This window comes from Stegostoma tigrinum, chromosome 10 (genome assembly GCF_030684315.1).
Source record: "Stegostoma tigrinum isolate sSteTig4 chromosome 10, sSteTig4.hap1, whole genome shotgun sequence".
Classification (NCBI taxonomy): Eukaryota; Metazoa; Chordata; class Chondrichthyes; order Orectolobiformes; family Stegostomatidae; genus Stegostoma; species Stegostoma tigrinum.
Window position 1 is genome coordinate 50,016,842 of NC_081363.1, and position 22,133 is coordinate 50,038,974.

Here is a 22,133-nt window from a genome sequence, read left to right on the forward strand (position 1 = left end):
AGGATACCTACACATAGACAGGGAGAACATGCAAACTCCACACAGACAGTCGCCCAAGGCTGGAACCGAACCCGGTTCCCAAACACTGAGTCACCGGGTACCTCTGACCTTCTATTGTAGCCAAGTTATTTATATGTAGAATCTATTCAGTTTCTGGTTAATGGTATCCCCCAGGATCTTGATAGTTCACATCCATTAAACAAGCTTTTGGTTACATATCCCATTATCTCGTTTCATTTTGTCCTTTACGTTTCTCTGACGAGCCATGTGGCATTTTTCCGTTAATGACACGATACAAATACGAGCTTATACTGTCATCATGATTGGAGGGTAGACCAAATCTACATCTGAATAGTGGCAAGTTAGTTAAAGTGCATTAGGTCCACCTGTGCATGTAAAATTATAGGCAACGATTACAAAAGAAAAATTAATTGTAGTTAATTTCATAATCCACAGTTTTCTATTTCCTTCTCTACTCTTGCTGAATAGTACTCACCATCACAATCGAGGCAATCCACTCTTTCTTGATGACCTCGAAGTAAAGGTAAAACTGTATATCTACCCAGTGCCCAATTTTGATTCAGGTGACAAGCCCTAATGTAAATATCTTTCCATCGGCAAGTTAGGGACAAAGATGGAAAATCAGAAAAAGTAGCAGTACTGTATCTTGGAGATGTGAGACCTATTAAAATAAAAGAGTAGCAATTTAGTAATAGACATTAAAGAGCAAACTATTGCAAGGCATTTCACTACAGGATTGTTCTTACAAACTGCTGGACTGGCTTTTATGAATGGCTATAAAATCCTGAGACTGCCTTCGAGTTTCCATTAGACATTGTTATTTGGTTATATAATCCATAATGAATATTTTACAGTATGATCATCGACAATGTTGCAAAGGATTCAGGTTGTGTGTGAAAGGACAGCAGAGACAGATGATGAGCTGTCCTGGGTAAAACCTTCAGATACAGAAAATACAACTACAGAAAATAATTGTACACTGTAAACAGATTTTATAATACTAGATATGCTTTGACTATACACTTTATGGCTTCTCTCAGAGCAAATGCAGAAAAACAAGGCTTTAGTGTTGGAACAAGCAAGAAAGGGGCTGATAAGCTTGCTAAATCATCTAAGTTTTCTTAATTATTTAATGTGTTATGACATTTGGAAAGCTTTGTTTCCTTTATTTATACATAGGATGTGGGTATCACTGGCTAGGCCAGCATTTATTGCCCATCCCTTGCTACTCTTGAAGGTGGTGAGCTGCTTTCATGAACTGCTGCTGTTAATTTGGTGCACATTTGGTGCGTTCCAGGGTTTTGACTCAGCAACACTGAGGAAGGGCAGCATATTTCTAAGTCAGGATGGTAAGCGGCTTAGAGGGGAACTTACAGGTGGTGGTATTCCCACATATCTGCTGTCTTTGTCCTTCTAGACGGTGAGTAGTCATGGGTTTGGAAGCTGCTCTCTTAAAAGCCTTGGTAAATTTATGGAATGGCATCCTGTAGATGCTGCATGCTGCTACTACTGAAAACAGCAGGTAATGGAGGAAGTGAACGTTTGTGGAAGTGGTGCCAGCAAGCAGGCTGCTTTGTCCTGGCTTTGTCAAGGATCTTGAGTGCTGGTTGAGCTGCATTCATCCAGGCAAGTGGGAAATACTCCATTACACTCCTGACTTGTGCCTTGTAGATGGTGGACGGAGTTCTGTGTACCTCTGACCAGCTCTTGTAGCCACAGAATTTATATATCTAGTCCAGTTCAGTTTCTAATCAACGGTAACCCCCAGGATAATGGAGGAATTCAGCAATGGTAATGCCTATGAATGTCAAGAGGTACTGATCAGATTTTCTCTTGTTGGGAATGATTTTTGCCTTGCACTAGTGTGGCACAAATGTTACTTGCCACTTGACAGCTCAAACCTGGTTGTCGCCCAGGTCTTGCTGCTTTCAGTACCGGACGAGTCACGAACAGTGCAAAAAAATTATTCAATCGTCAGTGAACAACCTGACTTCAGACCCTATGATGCAGGGAACTTCATTGACGAAGCAGTTGAAAGTGGTTGGGCTGAGGACACTGACCTGAGGAAACCCCAGCAGAGATCTCCTGCATTTGAGATGACTGACTTCCAACAACCATCTTCCTCTGGGCCATGTATGACTCATACCAAGTGGAGAATTTTCTCCCTGTTTCACATTGACTCTAGTTTTGCTATGGTTCCTCAAGCCACACTTGATTAAATGCAGCTTCGATGTCAAGAGCAGTCACTTCCATCTCACTTCCCGAATTCAACTTATTTGTTCATGTTTGAAACAAGACTATAATGAGGTGGGAGCTCAGTGGCCCTAGTAGAATCCAAACTGAGCATCAGTGAGCAGGTTCTTGCTAAGTAAGTGTTGCCTGATTACATTATTGATGACACATTCCAAGAGTTTACTAACGATCAAGTGTAGAACAAAGGTTTGGCAATTTGCCAGACTAGATTTGTCCTGATGTGTGTACAGGATATACCTAGACAATTTTCCACATTGTTGCCTAGATGGTAGTGTTGTGCTGCATTGGAACAGCTTGGCTGGTTGGGGGCAGGGGGCAGCAAGTTCTGGAGCAAGTGTCTTCAGTATTATTACTGGAATGTTATAAGGTCCTATCGTATTTGCAGTATCCAATGCTTTCAACCGTTTCTTTATATTATGTGGAGTGTATCAAATTGGCTAGAGGCTGGTATCTGTGATGCTGAGGACTCTGGAGATGGCCAACATGGGTCATCCACTCAGCACTTCTGGCTGAAGATTGTTCCAAATGATGTGATGTTTTATCTTCGCTTTTTGATAACAATGGCAAGTGGTTTCCAGCTAAATCCTTTGAAAAACTAACTCAATCTGATCTTGATTCAAAAATCGAGAAACTCACCTAATGTAGCAGCAGGTCTAATTATCCAGTCATTAAATAATGTTTTGGACACTGTTACTCTGTCACAGACCCAGGGTCTGCTTTGGAACTCTACATTGTGCTTTCTAACCTTGCATGCTCATCCATCACCTCTTTCTTCTTTTCAACATTTGCAATAAACAAGTTTGTCAAAATTGGGGTGATTCACAATAACATAAAATAACACCACACAAACACACACACATACAAATATTTGTAGGTGCATGTACAGTTGATATCACTGTGTTTCATGTGCAGGGAGACATCAGCAGCGTACTTTGAGCAGGTGGCCTCCACCAAGGCTGTCACCATTGTCCATGTGTCTCTTTTCTTACAGGAACACCTGCAGTCAATATTTCAGTTAGACCTCTCGTTTTCCACTGACTGAGGCGGTGGTTGGAGACATAGGAAACGCAGAAGCTGCTGCTGAGGGGGTTAGGAAGAGCAGGGACAAAGGAAAGCAGAAGGCTGAGAGTGATGAAGAGGGAGTTACCCCTCTTGGTGGTTACTTCTTTAGCAACCACTCCTTTGCATTGTCTGGCTTTCTCAGGCCACAGCACTGTCCACGAAAGGGCTCTTCCTAAAGCAGGGAGGATTTTTTTAAAAATTCAACCTTGGGATGTTGGCATTTATTGCCAATTCCAAATTGCCCCAGAAGGCAATAAGAGTTGACCACATTGATATGGGTCTGGGATCACATGTAAGCCCGATCAGGTAAGCAAGATAGATTTCTAGCCCTAAAGGAAATCAGTGAACAAGATAGGTTTTTATGACAATTGACAGTGGTTACATTATGGCTGTTACGCTAGTTTTACATTCTAGATTTTTTTAGAAAAATTGCTTTCAAATTCAACTATGTCCCCAGAATATTAGCCTAAAGTTCTGGGCTACCATTTCAGTGACATTACCACCATGCCCCCATCTCGCTTAACTGTGCTCAGCAGCTGCTGCTTGCCTGGAACTTGAACGCAGAGGTGGAAAGGGAAAACAACAGGTTGTGGAAAAGTGTATGCAACAACCCTTCTGACCCCCAGGCAAGGCCTCCCAGTTCGGAAAAAGCAGCATGGTGGTTGAAGAGGGCAGAGTGGCAAAGTGGCAATGCAAGTGCAGTGAAGGAGTGGTAACTGAGGAGGTATAGCTGCAGGAGGAGAAACTCCTGTTCGTCAGCTCCAGCCTCCATATGCATCTTCCTGATTCCTTGCATCTTCCCACTTCAAAGGATATATCTGGCAGAGCCTTCTTGCAGAATGGCTCTGCTGTTTTCCACCATTTCAAAATTATGTAGCTGGCCTCTTCATGCATGCAAACTCTTTGCACCAACTATAAATGGTGTTTCAGCAGTCACAACCTTTCAAAATATATTCAAGAATTGAAAAACACAAACAAATGTTCTTTGATCCTCATTTGTGGCCATATTTGTTTAGTTTTTAAACCCTTTAGCTACAGTATAAGATGACATCTGAAGTCTGCAAGCTTTGTGTAAGAAATTGAAGAAATGAAATATTGCAAACTGACAGCTTTAAAGAGCAGCAGACTGCAAATATTAGAAGTTAAATGCTGTCAAATAAGGGATAAACATTTTTGGATCTCAATGTAATATTCATAGTCTCTATATTGATGTTTGGATCAGTGGAAATCACCATATTACATAATTGCAGATACATCTTATTTTCATTCATACCTACTGTCAATACAAGGAATATGAATAAAATAAAAATGTACTTTATACTACAGCATAGTTTTTCTAAATAAATTCCGAACTATATTATGCTTTTCTCTACTGTGATAAAAAACCTAACAAGGAAATAAATACTTTATAACCAAACATGCTCAATTCACAAAGACAGTCATACGCACTAATGGTTAGTGTAATAGGTTACCTGTGGGACTGTAACTATATGGGCTCTTGGAGAAGAGTTGTTGATCAGTGTCAAAATTAAGCCAGTTTTGAACAGCACACAGTGGCTGCCTATTCAAAAAAACTAAGTATTACATATAACATGCTCATAGATAATAAAATTTAAACTGTTAACCATGTAAGCAAAATTTGTTCTCATTACTTTCAGTTTTCTAAACAATTCAACATCTGACAGTTTGTTGAGATTTATCAGTTTTCCAGTGTTTGCTTTAAAACATGCAATAAATGCCATATCAGATTATGGACCGAAAAGCAGCGAGTTCAATGTTACGAGATCAGGAATGCACAGTACCAAGGATAAGACTTTCTAAGCTAATGAAGGATAATAAATGATTTAAAATTTTCACCGAAAATATAATTTAGTATTCCACAACGCTATTTAATTTCCTCAGGAATGTCACTAATAAATTTTCCTCCAGACATTTGTGATTATTTTATTTGGATCATCCTTTCATAGTTATTAGCTAAGTTGTTTTATGCAGGTCCCTTGCCCTGGAATTTTTTTTGCACCTTCAATTAACTTAAGCATTGCATTATTAAATATATTTTAAAAACACATTTATTTACTTGGTACGCATGCCATTTATGAAAATGTTTTACTCATGGTGGTGAAGAATTCAGAGAATGGATATTATCAATTTGATAGGTTTAAAAGGACAACAGGTTGATTATCAAGTAAATAAAGTATACAAGATAGTAGATATTATAAATTGAGGCACAGGATTTGAATTCAACTATGTACAAGTAGCTGGGTTCTAACTGAATCAAAATTTTTCCCACATTATACAAAAGCAAAGAAATTGTGCTAAACCCTTACAAGTCACTGGATAGGGCTCAGTTGAACTATTGCACTCAATTATCGTTACCACGCTTTAGGAAGGATATCAAGATCTTGAAAAGATCACACAGCAAATTTATGAAGGATTTACAAAGATCTTCCGTTTTATGGAGATATTAGAGAAAATGGGATTATTCTCCTAAAATGAGAAATGGTTAAATAGAGATTTAATAGAATTGTTCAAAATTTTGATGGGTTTTAACTGAGTAAAGATAAACCACCCGCCAGCTCCACAAGTTTATTAACCAGAAGATACAGATTTAAAAGTGCATGAAGGGCTGTTGGATAGTCATTTACATAGTCAGCAAAAGCCCCACAGACTTTCTGTGCAGTAGAATTCCATAACTTTCTGTTTGGGCAGTGTAATAATGAAATCAATTTATGAAGATTATTATTACTTTGTTCTAACATCAGAAGCTGATGTTCCTCCACTTAATATTTTTTCCCCTTGACAGCCATTCTTTGGCTTTTCTGTCAATTTATGCCAGTCAATGGTGTATTTAGCATAGTTATTGTACTTTAAATCTATGTCCACTAGGAATTGAACTGAGACTGCATGAACTTTTCACGTAGAACATGAGTAGCCAGTGTACATTTGATTTAAACAGGATTCAAACTCATGTCCCAGAGATGATAGGCTAATGTCTCACTCAAACTCCTGCAATCTGTCTTTGTTATTCCGGGTTCATTGGATTGCATCTACAGATTTATATTTATGCACACACACACACAATTTAACTCAACATTCAGAATGTCATATTAAAACCAGAAATCTTAACTTACCACAAAATGTCAGTGTTTGTAAATTCCCTCCAAGTTTTGTTACAGCATGCCATCCTGAACAGATCATCTGCAGACAAATATGAAAAGATTCTTTCCACCAGCTCTTGTGGCAAGATTAATACAAAGTCGATGGATAATAAGGGACAGAGTTCAGAGTAGACATTTTTCAGTTGTGGCAGCTGGAAAACAAAAGGAAATCACATTTTCTATTAAAAACTGGTGTGACACAAATTTGTTTTTGAAGACACAGTTGAAATAATTCTTACAATGAAGGAAAAGACAAATTCAAATGTACCATTCCAGCCCTCGTTAATTCCACTCAACCAGCCTTTCCATATAATCTTGTATTTTTCTTTTCTTTTCAGAGGTTTAGTTAATGCCTTTTAGGAAGGTCTGCATCAGCATACTCAGGTTGTGCATTCCACATCTGAACCACTTGATTTGTCAAAAGAGGTTTTTCTGTATACAACCATTAATGTTTTTCCAACTGCCTTAAGTTGATAACATCTCCATCAAAACTATGTGCACTATAAGCTTCCCTACTATATTCAGTATCAAAATTAATTACATTGGACCAATCTGCTACGTAATAGTGCATTTCATAAAGTAATTAGTCTTCTTTTTCATTATTTGGCTGACAGCAATAATGATTATCCTGCCAGGGGTGGGAAACGAGCATTGGTTTGCTTCCAAGTCTCAACCTTGCTGCACAGGCAAGCAATCACTGCTCCTGATTTTCATGGGGGTGAACTTTAATTGGCTTGAATTGTCAATTCTGGATTGGATTGGATCAATTAGTAGTCACTAAGACAGGACAGAAAGAGAATGGACCAACTTTAAATTCACCATGACAGCCATTGCTGCATGATTTGTTGGAATAAGGGTGCTGGAGGATGTGAAGAAACCCAAGTACTGGGAAATTCCCCCTCATCTTGTAAAAGCTCACCTGGAGAGTCTCTTCCTGCAAGGTGACAGTGGAGGGTGCCGGGCAAAACAGAGCTGGATTGAAGTCACCCACACTAAGTACAAACTATCTGGTCCACAATAGGAAGTGATTGAATGACATTTTGCATTATGGCAAGATGCGTGCAATACTAAAATCGTCAAAACAGGCTTCTGGATACACACCAGCTGAGGAGCCTCAGAATACACACTGCTCTGACACATGAAAGGAACGTACGACCCTCAGCAAGGCTGAGATGCACAGATACAAGCCAAATCCAGAAAAGGCTCTCAAAGGCACTTTGGCCAAGCAATAGTTTAAAGCGAGAAAAGAATTAGTCATGGATTGTCCAAATGCTGATTTTCAGATAAGTTCATGGAGACATAGAGATGCACAACATAGAAACAGACCCTTTGGTCCAACTCAATCATTCTGACCACATATCCTAAATTAATCTAGTCCCATTTGCCAGCATTTGGCCCATATCCTTCTAAATCCTCCCTGTGCATATACCTGTCCAGATGCCGTTTAAATGTTTTAATTATACCGACCTCTACTACTTCCTCTGGCAGCTCATTCCATCTATACACTACCATCAACGTGAAAAAGGTGCCCTTCGGTCCCCTTTTAAATCTTTTCCCTCTCACCTTAAACCTATGCCCTCTAGTTTTGGATACTCCTACACTGGGGAAAAAACCTTGGTTATTCACCCTAACTATGCCCCTAAGGATTTTATAAACTTCTATAAGGTCACCCCTCAGCCTCCAATGCACCAGGGAAAGTAGCCATAGCCTATTCAGCCTCTCCCTGTTGCTCAAACCTTCCAACCCTGGCAACATCCTTGTAAGTCTCTTCTGAGCCCTTGCAAGTTTCACAATATCCTTCCTATTGCACAGAAACCAAAACTGAATGCAATATTCCAAAAGTGGCCTAACCAATGTCATATATAGCCACAACATGACATCCTAACTCCTATACTTTGAGGTAGACCTGTGGAATTCATTGCTACAGACCGCAGTGGAGGCCGGGACGTTAAATATCTTCAAGGCAGAGATTGATAAATTCTTGATCTCGTAAGGAATTAAGGGCTACGGGGAGAGCGTGGGTAAGTGCTGTTGAAATGTCCATCAGCCATGATTAAATGGCAGAGTGGACTCGATGGGACGAATGGCCTTACTTCCACTCCTATGTCTTATGGTCTTACACTCAATGCACTGACCAATAAAGGCAAGCATATCAAAATGCCTTCTTCACTAACTTGTCTACTTGTGACTCCACTTTCAAGGAACTAAGAACCTTTACTCCAAGGTGTCTTTATTCAGCAACACTCCCCAGGACCCTACCATTAAGTGTATAAGTCCTGCCCTGATTAGATGAAGTCACTTTCCATACAATCTCTTAAAACCAGAATGACATCCTTCCAACTCTATTTTGCTTCAGCCACCTGTTTTTCTTCCTCACTTTTGATGGTCTGCATTGACCTTAACATGTTTTCCATGTAAATTAATCAGTTGAAGAGCACGGGTGATTTATTGGTGGTGGTAATAAATGGAAAAATATCATGGGTGATTTGGTGATGGGAAAAAGAAATCAGTTGTGGGTAAGAGCACATCTGGACATAAAATAGTTAATACTGGAATAATGGCTGTTATGGTGCACTGGGAGTGTCCCTATCTCCAAGACAGGATGCATGGGTTGAAGACCCACCTGGTGTGTAACAACATCTCTGAACATGTTGATCTTAAGAAAATACCTGCGTTCTGGGTGATTAATTAAGAAAAAATACTGGAGTGTGTCATGGATCAGCAATGGATTGTTGAATTCTTATACGAACACTTCCCTTGTGGCAATGAGGTCTTTCATTGGGTTTTTGGTTCAAACTTTAAGATAGATTTTACACAGCAAGTGTACAAAAGCTAGCGTCAATGTGGCAAGATTTTCTCTGACTGTCTACACTCAAAACCAATATCATTTAGACTTATTAACAGGGTCATATGACTTGTCTGAAAGCATTTCAGATGCCACTTGAGGTGTAGTAATAATGTTATTGGTTCAATAAGCAAGAGTTCTGATGTACTGAGGACATGTGTCCAAATTCAACAAAAACACGGAATAGAAAGCTAGCCTAAAGGCAAACATGTAATTATTACTGGTTGCTGTAAAATCCATCTGATTCACAGATATCCTTTAGGGAAAGAAATCGACTATCCTTACTTGATCTCACCTGAGCTCCGATCTAGAGAAATGCTGATTCATCACATATTTCCTATAATCCACGGGTGGGGTTTAATGAGGTGAAAAGAACAGCTGCAGCATCCTTGACTAGCAGCTGATGGTGGAAGCACAACAGTAGCCAAGCAAGCAAGCAAGCAACCAATGTGGAGGTTCATTTGTTGTGGTCACAGGCTTCGAGTGTTTGGAAATGGAATATGTCCTCTTTAAGTACCTCACTGGGTGGTCAGTTGGTCCTCTGATGGCCATATAGGTCCAAGCAATGATGATTCCCTGCACCTAGAGGAATCCAGCGATGGTGGTTAAATCCACTACCGTCTCAGTTTGAGAGATCCCATCTGTACAGAAGTGTACATATAGACCAGCTGTTGCATTGGTTGTGCATCTGGTGAGGTATGCAGCTGATCCTTAGATGAGCCAGAGAGGAAGGCATTCAAGGTTACAACAATGTTGACAACCAGAGGCTGGAAATGATAAGCAGTGATGTGAGGTATAAGGTCTTCTGCGTGAGGGCACAAATCTCTGACCATCTGCCTGAAAATTTGCAGTTTGTTACAGCACTACTTCTCTGTCATCTCAAGGTAGCTTCTTCAGCAGCAAATCCTGTGCTAATAAAATGGCATCAGTTTGCTTCCTGTTGCTACCTGTACCTCTCTTCTGGCCTGATGACGTATGGAGCTCTGCCCTTCACACATATGATGTTTCTTCTCTTCCTTGCCACTGGAAACAGAATGAGACAGTTATGATTTCCAGCTGCTGTCTTGTGTTCAGGTGGCCGCCCAACTGTGCTTGAAAAATCTGCCACCTTTTCCTAAGCCCCGGTGATACCTGCACCTCTGCACTGTCCGAATACTGACTGACTACATTCCTTGTGACCTTCACTGACTGAATACGGCATCTACATGCAAGTGGCTGAAGTGCCTAAAAGTCATTCTTCTTTTCAGTAGGCCTACCAAAGTTATTAGAGCTGCCAAGATTAGCTGTGGATTCACCCAAACCTGATGTGAAGCTCAAGCTGAAATATCAGAACGTAGCCTTCAAACGATCTCTTTAACAACCTTGATTATCACAATTAACAAATCGGGGGTGTTCTCAGTGTTATTTACCCACATCCCTAGTGAAATTTGATGCAAGAAAGAGTAAAATGCAAAACTAGCAGACTAGCCGTTACTGGTACTTGCATCCTCTGGTCCTTCTGACATTTCCCAGCACTTGACCCATAGCATTGTATACATTTCAAGGGCTCATCAAACTATCCATTAAATGTCTTGTGAGTTCTGCCCTCTACCAACCTGAGAGGCAGTGAGCTCCAGATACCCACCACTCTCTAGGTGAATGTATGTCCTCAAGTCTCCTTTTAAATCTCCTGCTTTTTACTTTAGAATTGTGCTCCCTTGTCATTGACCCTTCTATCAAGTGGAAAAACATTTCCCATCCACCCTACCAATGCCACTCAGAATTTTGGGCGCCTCAAGTCAGGTTCCTCCCTCAGCCTTACTATGCTCTAAGGAAAATGACCCCAGGTTATCTAGTCTCCCTCAAACAAATCACTCCAGACCATGCAATACACTGGTGAATCTCTGCTGCACCCACTGTAATGCAGTCACATCCTTCTAGCAGCTTGGCAACCAGAATTGCTTACAGTACTCCAGCTGTGCCCTAACAAACATTATATACAGGTTTGTCACAACCTCCGTCCTCACGTATTCAAATGCCTTGATTAATAAAAGCAAATACCCCGATGCCTTAATGCCTTGTGTAATTGTCAGGTTACCTTCAAGGATTCAGGAAAATGCAGACCACGATCCCTCTGATCTTCAGTACTTCCTTGGCTCCTACTATTCAGTTTGTAGCCATTGCCTTGTTAGTCCTCCCAAAAGCTCTTGCGTTCAGGACTGAATTTAATATTCCACTCTTCCACCCATCGACATCATCCTGTATTCCAAGGCTTTCCTCACTATTTACCACACAACCATAAGACATAGGAGTGGAAGTAAGGACATTTGGCCCATCAAGTCCACTCCACCATTTAAATCATGGCTGATGGGCATTTCAACTCCACTTCCCTGGCACTCTCCCCATAGCCCTTGATTCCTTCTGAGATCAAGAATTTGTCGATCTCTCCATTGAAGGCCTCCAAAGTCCTGGCCTCCACTGCACTCCGTGGCAATGAATTCCACAAGCCCACCACTCTCTGGCTGAAGAAATGTCATCTCATTTCAGTTTTAAATTTCCCCCCTCTAATTTTAAGGCTGTGCCCACGGGTCCTAGTCTCCCCGCCTAACGGAAACAACTTCCTAGCGTCCAACCCTTCTAAGCCACACATTATCTTGTAAGTTTCTATTAGATCTCCCCTCAACCTTCTAAACTCTAAGTGAGTACAATCCCAGGATCCTTAGCCATTCATCATACGTTAAACCTACCACTCCAAGGATCATCCCTGTGAATCTCCGCTGGACACGCTCCAGGGCTAATATGTCCTTCCTGAGGTGTGGGACCCAAAATTGGACACAGTATTCTAAATGGGGCCTAACTAGAGCTTTATAAAGCCTCAGAAGCACATCACTGCTTTTACATTTCAGCCATCTTGAGATAAACGACAACATTACATTCGCTTTCTTGATCACGGACTCTACCTGCTAGTTAACCTTTAGAGAATCCTGGACCAACACTGCTTTACAAATTTTCTCACCCTTTAGAACATTGTCCATGCCTGTATTCTTTTTTCCAAAGTGCAAAACCTCACATTTGCTCACCAGCACTGGACCCTGTGGTACAAAAACCATTCTTTGACCATCACCCTATGCCTCCTGCCACTAAGTCAGTATTGGATCCAATTTGCCAAATTGTCCTGGATTCAATGGGCTCAGTTTCTTAAGCAGTCTGTCAAGATTTTGTCAAAAGCCTTACAGAAGATCACGTAGACTACATTAACTACATGATCCTCATATACAAACCTAGACATTTCCCAAAATAAAAATCAAATTTATTAGGTATGATCTCCCCCTCACAAACCTATGTTTCCTATCTTTGCCTCTCCAGTAGACATTAATTCTATCCTCCAAACATCTTTACCCCAATAGTTTCCCTACCATATATGTTAGACTCACTGACTTGTAGTTTCCTGGTCCCTAGCACCCTTCTTGAAGGATGATACCATCCATATAAGCTGTCCCCCAGTCCCCAAGCACTTTTCCTGTGGCCAGAAAGTATTTGATGATTAATGCCAGAACACCTACCATTTCCTTTCTTGTCTCCTTCATATTCTAATCTTATATTATCATTCCTCACATCCACACGCATTCTTTTTAATTCCTCTGTAAGGCATCACAATGCCAGTCTCTTACAAGGTATTTTCTCCCCAAGACAAACTGAAGGAACCAATGAATTGCTGTTTTAGAGGCTGCTGCCATCCCAGCTGATCGGACTCATTAAGATGGGATGGAACTTTTAAATGAACATGACAATCATCAAAATGTAATTTAAAGCCTCTAGTAGAGACAAATTAAACGTGTAAATTTATTACAAATCAAACTTTAAATAACAAACGTTTGGCTCAGACAAGTTGCCTTTCCCATCGCAGATAAAGTATTTCGAGACCAAAAGGTGTTGTTGCCGACGATTATGAACTAAGAAAAACATCTGGTGAACATTTCCCTCGCTTCACTATATTTTACAGTTAAAATTGATGATCATGTAACATTCCTATTAGGAAACACAAAACACAGAAAATAATACAAACACTTCCAAAAGGTTACAGTGAACAACAGAAAAAGTACGAGAATACAGTGATCAATATTGTGAATTATCTTTAGATATTTATCTGGATGGTTAAGTGAACAGTTTAGCGTTATTTAAAATGAAAAAATCTGCGTGTGCTGGAGAGCTAAAAGAAAAACAGAAAGTGCTTGCGTAATTTTTCATCAGAGCAGTCAGCGGACTCGAAACGTTAACTGTACTTAGTTCCCACCGATGCTGCCAGACCTGGAAGGTTGCAGGAATAGCAACTCATATTCCGCTTGGGAACCCTGCAGCCCAATTGTATCAATGTGGACTTCACAAGCTTCAAAATCTCCCCTTCCCCCAGTGCATCCCAAAACCAGCCCAACTCGTCCCCGCCTCCCTAACCTGTTCTTCCTCTCACCTAGATAATGAAGTGTGAAGCTGGATGAACACAGCAGGCCAAGCAGCATCTCAGGAGCACAAAAGCTGATGTTTCGGGCCTAGACCCTTCATCAGAGAGGGGGATGGGGTGAGGGTTCTGGAATAAATAGGGAGAGAGGGGGAGGCGGACTGAAGATGGAGAGAAAAGAAGATAGGTGGAGAGGAGAGTATAGGTGGGGAGGTAGGGAGGGGATAGGTCAGTCCAGGGAAGACGGACAGGTCAAGGAGGTGGGATGAGGTTAGTCGGTAGGAAATGGAGGTGCGGTTTGGGGTGGGAGGAAGGGATGGGTGGGAGGAAGAACAGGTTAGGGAGGTAGCGACAGGCTGGACTTCACCAGTTTCAAAATCTCCCCTTCCCCCACTGCATCCCTAAACCAGCCCAGTTCGTCCCCTCCCCCCACTGCACCACACAACCAGGCCAGCTCTTCCCCCCCACCCACTGCATCCCAAAACCAGTCCAACCTGTCTCTGCCTCCCTATCCTGTTCTTCCTCTCACCCATCCCTTCCTCCCACCCCAAGCTGCACCCCCAGCTACCTACTAAGCCACTCCCACCTCCTTGACCTGTCCGTCTTCCCTGGACTGACCTATCCCCTCCCTACCTCCCCACCTATCCTCTCTCCACCTATCTTCTTCACTCTCCATCTTTGGTCCGCCTCCCCCTCTGGGAGGTGCAGTTGTTTATCGCGAACCGAGCGGAGGTGTTCTGCAAAGCGGTCCCCAAGCCTCCGCTTGGTTTCCCCAATGTAGAGTTAGCCACACCGGGTACAAGCCACTGTGTTCATCCAGCTCCACACTTTGTTATCTCGGATTCTCCAGCATCTGCAGTTCCTATTATCTCTGATGCTGCCAGACCTGCTGAGCTATCGCCAGCAATTTCTGTTTTTTTTAATTTCTGTTCTTATTCTTCCGAGAGAGAAGGCAGGCTAGAATCAGTGATAGTAGGAACTGCAGATGCTGGAGAATCTGAGATAACAAGGTGTAGACCTGGATGAACATAGCCGGCCAAGCAGCATCAGAGGAGCAGGAAGACTAACATTTCAGGTCTAGACTCTTCTATCTTAGGCTAGAATCAGAAGCATCTTTTTACCTGACATACACGAAGCAAACGCGACAACGCTTCGTCCTTTTCCTGTGCCGTGAGGGAGATGAATGTAGACAGGATCAGGTCCATTTTTTCCTCGAATGGAGGTTCCATGCCCGGTTTCCTGCTGTAGGGCCTACCGGCGGAGGTCAGGTCTGTAACCAGTCCCAGTGCGAGAGTTGTGTTGTGGGGCCTGCTGGCGGAGGCCAGGCCGGTAACCACAGCAACGGACGGAACGGCTGCTCCGGACGGCACCAACCCTCCTTGACCGGCGGGGGGGTGGAGGTTGGGGGAGCGACTGTCAGGGTTACCGGAATCTCGGGTGACGAGAGACATCTGAATTAGTACAAATGGAGAACAGTCTAAAGGTGCCTAAAAATAAAGCAAGCACTTTCGCCGTTGGGTTGTTCCGATATTTTCTGTCTGATTTGGTCATCCCCCCGAAGATAGCAAGAACTGCAAATGCTGGGGTCAGAATCAATACAGCGTGGAGCTGGAAAAACACATCACGCCCTGATGAAGGGTGTAAAGCCGAAACGTCGACTCTCCTGCTCCTCCGAAAGTGCTTCTCCAGCTCCAAACTGTTTTGACTTGGTGCCCACTCATCCTGCCCTGAAACCCCGCAACACCCAGCGATCCATTTCACTTGTTCAACAAATTGGTATGTGAAAAATACTCGGCTGAGAGAATTAAAATCACAATCTCCGTTATTAAAATTGTACTTTTAAACATGACCCGAAGATTCAATGAAAGGCTTTGTATATAAAATGAACTGTACGCACGCCCAACGTGGGGCTCGAACCCACGACCCTGGGATTAAGAGTCCCATGCTCTACCGACTGAGCTAGCCGGGCTGATGAAGTTGTTTCGTTTGATTATCGTGTATAATTTATTTCATACAAGTTAGCCTTTCACTTCTGAAAAATCATATCAGGCTCGAAAAGTTAACTATTTTTCTCTGCACAGAAGCTGCCAGACCTGTTGAGTTTCTCTATCATTTTGTCTTTTTTCTTTCAGACTTCCAGCAAAATTTCAGTGTTTTGCTTTTATATTAGTATATTAGTATTAATCACTGCACCAACAATTTCTAGTCTCGCCCTTTACACTGTTTTTCATTTTCATAATTTTGTCACAATATTATGAAAATAATTGCTACTAAAATTGTCCATGTGAACGCATAAATTTGATTCCTTTCTGTAAACTGTAATTTTACAGTTGAATAATTTAGACGCAAACTGGCACTATTTCGAGTTTAAAAACCGAAAGAACTGCGGCTGCTGTAAATCAGGAACAAAAACAGAAGCTGCTGCAGTTCTGAGGAAGGGACACGGGCTTGAAATGTTTACTGTGATTTTTTTCCTTCACAGATGCTGCCAGACCTGCTGAACTTTTCCAGCAGCTCCTGTTTTTGTTCACTATTTCGAGTTGCTCAGATTAATCTGTAAATTTTGCAGTTTTGTTCAGGTTATTTCGTCATATCGCAAAAATATTTTCTAAGTATATACTTGTATATATTTAATTTTCTATTATCTTTTCTACTCTATCCGGGCTTAAAAGCATTCTCCTAGCTGTTTTCGCCCTCCGCAGCGGGGGACTGTTGCTTTTGACTTTGCTCCCATCCTTTCTCAGCGTTGTCTCTGTCCTTAGCGCTTAAAATTATACCATTTTTCCTGTTTATCCTACTCTGCTTTTATATCTGACCACCAATGTATTATGTCTCATGATCAGCATGTCAGTACAGCTTTTAGGGAAACACTAATGAAATCATCACTCTTAAACAGCGGTATTATACTCACTTTCACAATGAATCACTTGAACCATGGCACACCCCTAGAAATATGTTGTAATGTAATATGAAATGTTAACCCAGACACTGATGTGTCCATGGGTGTAATAGTTGTAAATTATAGTTAGTTATAATAAACTTCAGTGCTACGAGAAAGAGTTCCCTTTCAAGTCCAGTAACTGTTTCTCCACACAAATGCCGCCAGACCTGCTACATTTCTCCAGCATTCTGGGTTTGTTAAAGATTTCAGGCATCAGCAGTGTTTTGCTTTTATTATGTAATAAATAACTCTTGGATTCTTCAATATCACGTTACCAGCATCCAGTTTCCTATTATGAGAGATAACCTAAGCATTGCTGCGTCATGTAAAATGCCCTCCTGGAAGCAAAATCCACATTATCTCCTTTCCATTGGAAATAGTTTCCTTCTGTTTTAATAATTGGCTTTGCCTTACCCTTCACTTCAGTTTCTAATCTAGCTCCGCCTCCTTTTTAAAAATATAGCCTATTCTTAGTTTGCTCGTCCTCCTCTAGGCTTGACATAAGCAGGACAATTGACATTCCGGGTTTAGACCCTTCATCAGCACTGGCATATATTTTCGTGTTCACTCCGTTTCGACGTTGTTTTAACCTACAGTCGTTTGTATACCTTATTTTAAATTCTTACAATTCTCTCATGGCTTCCCTGACCACTTGCTAAATTTTGCCTATCAAAAAAAACTCAAACTTATCACACCAATAATCACATCAACTCCACTTCATTTAAAAATATTGCTCCACCACAATAAATCTGCTAATATTTTTGTGTTCAGTTTGGGCGGACGAACTGGTTGACCCTGCGAAGAGGCAAAGCGGATGGGGAAGCGTGGAGTTCATGCTATGTTCTGCAGATGATAGCCGAGAAATAAACTGATGAAAATTAACTTTCAACCTTAAAAAGTAATCGGAGAAATATACGAACAGTAATGTTGGCCTCTTCAGACCAGTTTGGGAACGTAGCATTCAGCTCTCCTTCGATAGCTCAGCTGGTAGAGCGGAGGACTGTAGAGTTCATGAAGACATCCTTAGGTCGCTGGTTCGATTCCGGCTCGAAGGAGATTATTTTTGGTGGAAGAAACCATTGCACATGGACAGTGCCGAACCTCAAGTGAATTTTTTTTTGGCCGGCTGGATTCTTGTTGCACTCCCTCCCACCAGACTAGAGTCATGGACGGCACCTCAGCAAACCTGGCCCAGAATAGAAATAGTTACTGAAACGCCGGGACTTAAGGTGCGTTTTTGATGGCGTGTAACTCAAATAGAACCAAGCAATAATCTCATAACCAATTACCTACTCTGTGAATAAAATATATATCACGATGCTCCAACAGTCGACCAATGCCCGGCTAGCTCAGTCGGTAGAGCATGGGACTCTTAATCCCAGGGTCGTGGGTTCGAGCCCCACGTTGGGCGAGGAAATTTTGTTAATTAAATTTATCTGTACAATTCGTTTTACAGGCTTTGACTTTTATTTTTTATGAGCGATAGAAAAAAGGAAAGCAGGGTAGAGAACAGAAAAACACTAGCGTGCCGGACCGCTATCTTGCTAACAATGTATCAGCCTGGCAATTTTCTGCACCTAAAACACAATGATCTAGAAGGAAAGACAAGCGCAAACACGGGGTTCCGGACCGTGTGAAACTGGACGTAAAATAAAAGTCTGATCCAAGGCTTTTAACACAACCATCAAAAGACTGCAGCTGCGTATTTGCAAAATAGTCTATCCAAAACCTAACTGAGCAAATTAGGGCCAAGAGATAGTAACCCTAGCGTTAAACGACCAAAAGCAGGTCAGCATGCAAACTCATCCAAAACCCGAGCTACAGATCTTTGCCAAAACTTTGAAGAGGAAAGGGTATTCAGCATGCAGTTCTGGTCTGAGATAATGGGAACTGCAGATGCTGGAGAATCCAAGATAACAAAGTGTGGTGCTGGATGAACACAGCAGGCCAAGCAGCATCTCAGGAGCACAAAAGCTGACGTTTCGGGCCTAGACCCCTCATCAGAGAGCTCTCTGATGAAGGGTCTGGGCCCGAAATGTCAGCTTTTGTGCTCCTGAGATGCTACTTGGCCTTCTGTGTTCATCCAGCTCCACACTTTGTTATCTCTGCAGTTCTGGTCTGCCTGCTATAAGAAGGATGTTGCAAAATTTAAAAGTGTTCAGAAAAGATTTACGACGATGTTGCCAGGGTTGAAAGGTTTGAGCTATTGTGAGAGGCTAAATAGGCTGGGACAATATTCCCCGGAGCATTGGAGGCTGACCATCTCGAGGTTAATAAAATCATGAGGCGCACAGACAGGATAGATAGCCAAGGTCTTTTCCCTGGGTAGGGGAGTCCAAAACTAGAGGGCATAGGTTTAAGGTGAGAGAGGAAAGAGTTCAAAGGGACCTAGGGGACAACTTTTTTATGCAGAGGTTAGTGTGTGTATGGAATGAGCTACCAGACAAAGTTGTAAAGGCTGGTACAATTACCATATTGAAAAGGCATCTGGATGAGATGGGTATATGAATATGAAGGGTTTAGAGGGATGGGGCCAAATGCTGGCAAATGGGTCAAGATTAATTTAGGATATTTGATCGGCATGTATGAGTTGGACTGAAGGGTCTGTTTCCACGCTGCACATGTCTATGACTGTATGACTGGGAATGGGGTATTGGTCAATGTAGAAGGAAATGACCTATAGGGAGACGTATTGTTGGAAATACTCGACAGGCTAGGCAGAATTTGTGGAATGATAAACAGCTAATGATTCAAGGGATAATGGGAACTGCATATGCTGAAGAATCCAAGATAACAAAGTGTAGAGGTGGATGAACACAGCAGGCCAAGCAGCATCTTAGGAGCACAAAAGCTGACGTTTTGGGCCTCGACCCTTCATCAGAAAAGGGTCTGATGCAGGGTCTAGGCTCGAAACATCAACTTTTGTACTCCTAAGAAGCTGCTTGGCCTGCTGTGTTCTTCCAGCTCCACACTTTGTTAGCAATGATTCAAGGAGATTTTTTTACATCTGTACTTTCATTGACCTGAAATCTTTACCATCGGGAAATATTTGTTTCTCTCTTCACAGATGCTGATAATAAATTTCTAATATATTCTATCCATATCCACTTGTAAATTCCTTTCCCACCTATTTTGGGGTCACCTACAAATTTGGCTGTATTACCTTGTATACGTGCATCAAAAATGTAAATGTAAATGCAAATTGTCTGCATGGGTTTCCTCCGGGTGCTCCGGTTTCCTCCCACAGTCCAAAGATGTGCAGGCTAGGTGGATCGGCCATGCTAAATTGCCCATAGTGTTCAGGGATGTGTGGGTTATAGGGGGATGGGTCTGGGTGGGATGCTTCAAGGGGCAGTGTGGACTTGTTGGGCCGAAGGGCCTGTTTCCACACTGTAAGGAGACTACTCTAATCTAATCTAAATACTTGAAGTCTGAGGTCTGAACCCTGCAACACACAGAAGCATAGAAGATAGGAGGAGGATGAGGCCATTTGGCCCTTTAAGCCTGCTCTGCCATTCATTATGATCATTGCTGATCATCCAATTCAGCAGCCGAATCTTGCTTTCAAATCATAACCTTTGATCTCATTTGCCCCCAAATCTATACCTAGCCACCTCTTGAATACATTCAATGTTTTGCCATCAACTACTTCCCGTAGTAATGAATTCCACAGGCTCACCACTCTTTGGGTGAAGAAATGTGTCATCAGCTTCATCCTAAATTGTCTACCCTGAATCCTCGTACTGTAACCCCTCATTCTCGATACATCCACCATCAGGAACATCCTCCCTGCATCTACCCTGTCTAGTCCTGTTAAAATTTTCTAAGTGGTTAGGAGATCCCTCTTCATTCTCTTTCTCTTTCTCTTCACGTACCTATAGAAACTCTTAGTGTCAGTCTTTATGTAAGCTATCAGACCGTGAGGACTTGTTTGTCTATGATCCTGTTCTAGGCCTGAAACGTCAGCTTTCCTGCTCCTATGATGTTGCTTGGCATGCTGTGTTCATTCAGCTCTACACCTTGTTATCTCAGATTCTCCAGCATCTGCAGTTCCTATTATCTCTGTCTACAATCCCCAATAGTTGAAAAATCCCAGGTAGAACAAGGGTCATCTTCACTGATGAGAATATTATCAGTTCAGCACAATTAACTTTCTGGACTGAGTAGAGTCCAAGGTGGTTGCAGTTGAGCTGTCACAGTAATGTTATCACTTAACATTAGTCTCACAATGTCCTACTCAAATGCCCTCCTATCGGAAGGTTGAACTACTTATTTTATATACAGAGTATGAAAATAGTATGAAAATGGAATCTACATAATGTTATCGGAAGTATCATAAGGGTCATGAGTAAATCGTTTGGCGCTTGGGGTTCTAATATGCTCCACTATTCATTAAGATCATGTTTAACCTAATGTGGCATTAGTTCCACTTTTCTACCTGCCCTCAATAATCCTTCCTATCCTCATCCATGTGTTCAACTCAATCTTGAATCATCCAGCTACTCAGTCTCCGCTACTCTCTGGGAAAAAAGAATTGCAAAGTCTAAACAACCATTGAGTGAAGAAAATCCTTCTCTATCCAGTTTGTAACGGGAAATCACCTTTTTCTTAGACAGTTCAAAACCTTCCCAAACTAGGGGAACCATTATGTAAGCTCCATCAATCAAGTCCTCATAGAATCTTATAGGTTGCAATTAGATCACTTCTTATTCTCCTAAATTTCGATCAGTTTAGACCAAACCTGCTTAACCTTTTCTCACAGGTCATCCAAGGAAACAATGAAGGCATACCTTCACATGGTGCTACTGATGCAGTGTCACGAAAGCCATGTGCAACACTTCTCTACTTCTACATTCCATTCCCCTCAAAATAAGAGCAAACATTCTATTAGCATTGGCAATTCACATACCATTCATGTACTACACACCTAAATCAATATCATAGAATTCTGCCATCTCTCTCCATTTAAATAATTTTCTGCCTTTTCACCCTTCCTGTCAAAGTGGACAAGCACATTTTTCTCTCATCTTGACCTATTTAAATCCTAAGCAGAATCTGTCTTCTTCCAACTAATAACTAAAGGCATTTCCATTAATAAAAATGTTAATAGTTTTCTCTACTAGAAATAAATACAGGCATAAATTTCAGTATATGTTATGACATTGAATTGAAAATATGTCTCAATATTCAGAATAATGCAATTTAAAATTTCTGTGAACAATCTTCTTAAAGACCTAGAGATAGAAAGGACTGCCGATGCTGAAAGCTAGAGTTATAAAATGTGGAGCTGGAAAAGCCACGCATGTCAGAGAGTGTTCGAGGAGCAGGAAAGTCAACCATTCAAGTCAGAACCTTTCTTCAGGACTGAGGAAGGGGTGGGGGATGCCCAGAAATAAATAGGGAGGGGGGCTGGGGCTG

General features: G+C 41.7%; 1 protein-coding gene and 3 non-coding genes across 10 annotated transcripts in view; 2 read left to right on the forward strand and 2 right to left on the reverse strand.

Moving 5' to 3' along the window:
- Window positions 1-15,605, reverse strand: part of LOC125455700 (F-box/WD repeat-containing protein 7-like) — a 34,433-nt gene extending 18,828 nt beyond the window's left edge. For 2 of the 7 annotated variants that reach the window (XM_048538030.2, XM_048538032.2), the window contains exons 1-4: window positions 14,896-15,488; window positions 6,468-6,646; window positions 4,809-4,897; window positions 497-682 (exon numbers count right to left, since the gene is read on the reverse strand). In XM_048538030.2, the coding sequence (XP_048393987.2) occupies window positions 497-682; window positions 4,809-4,897; window positions 6,468-6,646; window positions 14,896-15,225 (784 nt within the window). In that variant the 5' untranslated portion in view covers window positions 15,226-15,488. Of the gene's footprint in view, window positions 1-496; window positions 683-4,808; window positions 4,898-6,467; window positions 6,647-9,634; window positions 13,348-13,786; window positions 14,079-14,895 lie in introns of those variants that run through there. The other 5 variants (XM_048538034.2, XM_059649180.1, XR_009446240.1 and 2 more) reach the window with 5 other exon arrangements.
- A 65-nt stretch (window positions 15,606-15,670) lies between these two features.
- On the reverse strand, window positions 15,671-15,743 carry trnak-cuu (transfer RNA lysine (anticodon CUU)). The gene has a single exon. It is a non-coding gene; the product is annotated as a tRNA-Lys (tRNA).
- A 1,941-nt stretch (window positions 15,744-17,684) lies between these two features.
- Window positions 17,685-17,770, forward strand: trnay-gua (transfer RNA tyrosine (anticodon GUA)). The gene is given in 2 exon segments: window positions 17,685-17,721; window positions 17,735-17,770. It is a non-coding gene; the product is annotated as a tRNA-Tyr (tRNA).
- A 283-nt stretch (window positions 17,771-18,053) lies between these two features.
- trnak-cuu (transfer RNA lysine (anticodon CUU)) lies at window positions 18,054-18,126 on the forward strand. The gene has a single exon. It is a non-coding gene; the product is annotated as a tRNA-Lys (tRNA).
- The last annotated feature ends 4,007 nt before the right edge of the window (window positions 18,127-22,133 follow it).